General features: G+C 52.5%; 2 protein-coding genes across 2 annotated transcripts; both read right to left on the reverse strand.

The window, feature by feature from the left end:
• Nucleotides 1-33: 33 nt before the first annotated feature.
• Nucleotides 34-1,007, reverse strand: GNI_168000 (putative ABC transporter; the record flags this gene model as incomplete). The annotated part of the gene is made up of 2 exons (XM_011134933.1): nt 34-836; nt 933-1,007. Coding segments are annotated over 2 exons (878 nt in total), but the record flags the coding sequence as incomplete, so codon positions are not given.
• Nucleotides 1,008-1,307: 300 nt separating this feature from the next.
• Nucleotides 1,308-2,447, reverse strand: GNI_168010 (ATP-binding cassette transporter; the record flags this gene model as incomplete). The annotated part of the gene is made up of 1 exon (XM_011134934.1): nt 1,308-2,447. The coding sequence occupies one exon, from the start codon at nt 2,445-2,447 to the stop codon at nt 1,308-1,310; it is 1,140 nt and encodes a 379-aa protein (XP_011133236.1).
• Nucleotides 2,448-2,507: the final 60 nt, after the last annotated feature.

Below are 2,507 nucleotides of genomic sequence, written 5' to 3' on the forward strand. Positions count from 1 at the left end.
ACATCCTCACAAAACTTCATAGACGCTTCGTACAGCACATGCGAACCGTACCAGTACCCAAAAGCGCTGGCACAGAAAATACAGAGCCAGTAGAAGCCGTAGCCGAACCCGGTCTTGACAGAAGCCTTGTTCACTACGTTCTCCGCAATGTCTGCACAGACGCCATACCTCGCCTTCATGGTGTCCTGCATGTTGAAGGCTTTCACAGTCCTCATGTTGGTAATGGCCTCGAGTGCTACACTGTTGGCGGTTTCATTTGATTCCTTCACCTTGAGTGTCGCTTTGTACTCGATCCTGCCTGCCCACCACCCCGAGAGGACAATAACGGGAAGCACGCACAAGGACACTCCGGCAACACCAGCCTGGTTCTGAAAAGCAACTTCAAGCAATGCGACAATCACGCCAATGTACATGTAAGCCATTGATGTGCGAATACCAATGAGGTCTCGGACTAGCCGAGTATTCATCATCAACTTGGAAGCCAGAGCAGTGGCATCGTAACCATCAAAATATGAGATGTCCTGACGCATGACCTCTTTCAGAAATCTCTGCCTGATCTTCAACAACTGTCTTTCAGCAGACCACTCAGCGAAAAATGTACCGAGAGTCAACAACACTCCAAGTAGAACACAATCTAATGCCATGTAAACAATCCAAAGCTGCCAGGTCCCCCCCGCCGAGTCAAATAGGGTATCAGCCAACTTGAACAGCAGCCAGGCAAATAGTCCTATTGATCCGCCTGCCAGCAGGTTCGCTGTAATTGTCAGTCCCTTAAGCAGCCAGTCCCAACCATCTTGAAAGTAAGTAATTGAAATGGGCTTGCCGTTGCTATCATACTAAAACAAAGACGTACGTGATTACCAGCGTGAGTATTCAAACGCCCTTAAAACCCCATGCTCATGGTGGGAGAAATAGTCAATTATAGAACATACCTTGGGCACTTCCCCGTCCTTGAGCTCCCCCTGCTTGCCTCTGCATAAATACTTCACCCCCTTGTAAATCCACATCGCGCTGAAATTTAAATCAATGCGGCCAGCCACTAAACCGGGAATGGCCAAAAACACATTCGGACAAGACGGGACAAGACGGGACAAGGCTTGTGACCGGGTTCATGCATGGCAGAGTGGCCACAACAAAAAGCACAAAGGTTTGCCCCACTAAGCACAGACTACACGTCGGTAGTGGGAGGTTCCAGCGGCTTAACGGATGCAGTTACTCACCTGATCTAACGCGGCCAGTGACGCTACTGGTCCGCGGCCGAGAATATATCGTGCGGCCGGGCGTGGTCTGCATTTAGTGGCCTATATCTAGTGGCCTGCGCCTTCCGCGATTCGAACCAGCTTGCTGTATACTCCGTCCTTGATTGCCATTAGTTGTTGATGGTTGCCGACTTCTGCTATTTGAGAGCCACGAGTGTTGTGGTTCACGAACACCACGATGTAGTCACAGTCGCGGATGGTGCTTAATCTGTGGGCGATGACGAGGGCGTTGAACTTCTTTGTGGCAAGCAGCTTGTTGAGAGCTTCCTGAACCACTTTTTCGCTGGCGGCATCCAGAGCAGAGGTCGCCTCGTCCAAAATAAGCAGCTCCGGCTTCTTGACGAGAGCCCTGGCAATGGCTATTCGCTGCTTCTGTCCTCCAGAAAGCCTCGAGCCGCCGCGGCCGACCTCCGTGTCGAGTCCTTCAGGCATGTCTTGGACGAAGCCCCAGGCGTTCGCCTGGCGGCACGCTTCAATAATGTCCTCCTCCGAAGCTTCCGGGTTGCCGTACAAAATGTTGTCGCGGACCGACCCACTGAACAGGCTCGGCTCCTGCGATACTAGACCGATTCTGGATCTGAGCCCCTTGACGTAGTAGTCACGTATGTCGACACCGTTGATTGTGATCTTGCCGAACGACTGGCCTTCTTTAGTAAAGACGTCGTAAAATCTCTCGACCAGCTGCACCGCAGTAGACTTGCCGCAGCCCGAAGCACCCACGAGTGCCACGCTCTTGCCTCGGGGAACGCTGAAGCTGATGTCTCTGTAGATCGGGAGGTTGGGTCTCGTTGGGTACTTGAAGGCGACATTGCTGAACTTGACTTCTTCAATGGCTTCCGGTGTGGGGCCCACTGAATTGTCTTCGTCAATCAGCGGGCGTCTGTCAACAATGCTCCAAACGTTCCGAGCTGCATTCTTGCCCAGAGAAAAAGGCACATTACCAGCCAGACTTCTGCCCACCTGCAGGCCTGCCAGCAAGAAGGACATGCACCCTCGGATCATGGCTACGCCGTCCAGGCCTTCCCTATCCATCAACGTCGCACCGTAGTAGAAGAGAAGGGTGAACGCAGCCAGTCTTAACATGTTGCTGGCGCCCACAGCTATACTACCAATGAGGGCGCGTTTCCGTCCCTCCTTGAGCAAAGTGTTTACCATCTCGTCGAACTCGGCCTCGCACTGAGGCTGCATGTTGTACGCCGTGACCGTCCTGATATTGATGATAATGCTGGTCACGTAAGCACTCATGTC

Source organism: Gregarina niphandrodes (assembly GCF_000223845.1).
Source record: "Gregarina niphandrodes unplaced genomic scaffold scaffold00055, whole genome shotgun sequence".
Taxonomy (NCBI): Eukaryota; Apicomplexa; class Conoidasida; order Eugregarinorida; family Gregarinidae; genus Gregarina; species Gregarina niphandrodes.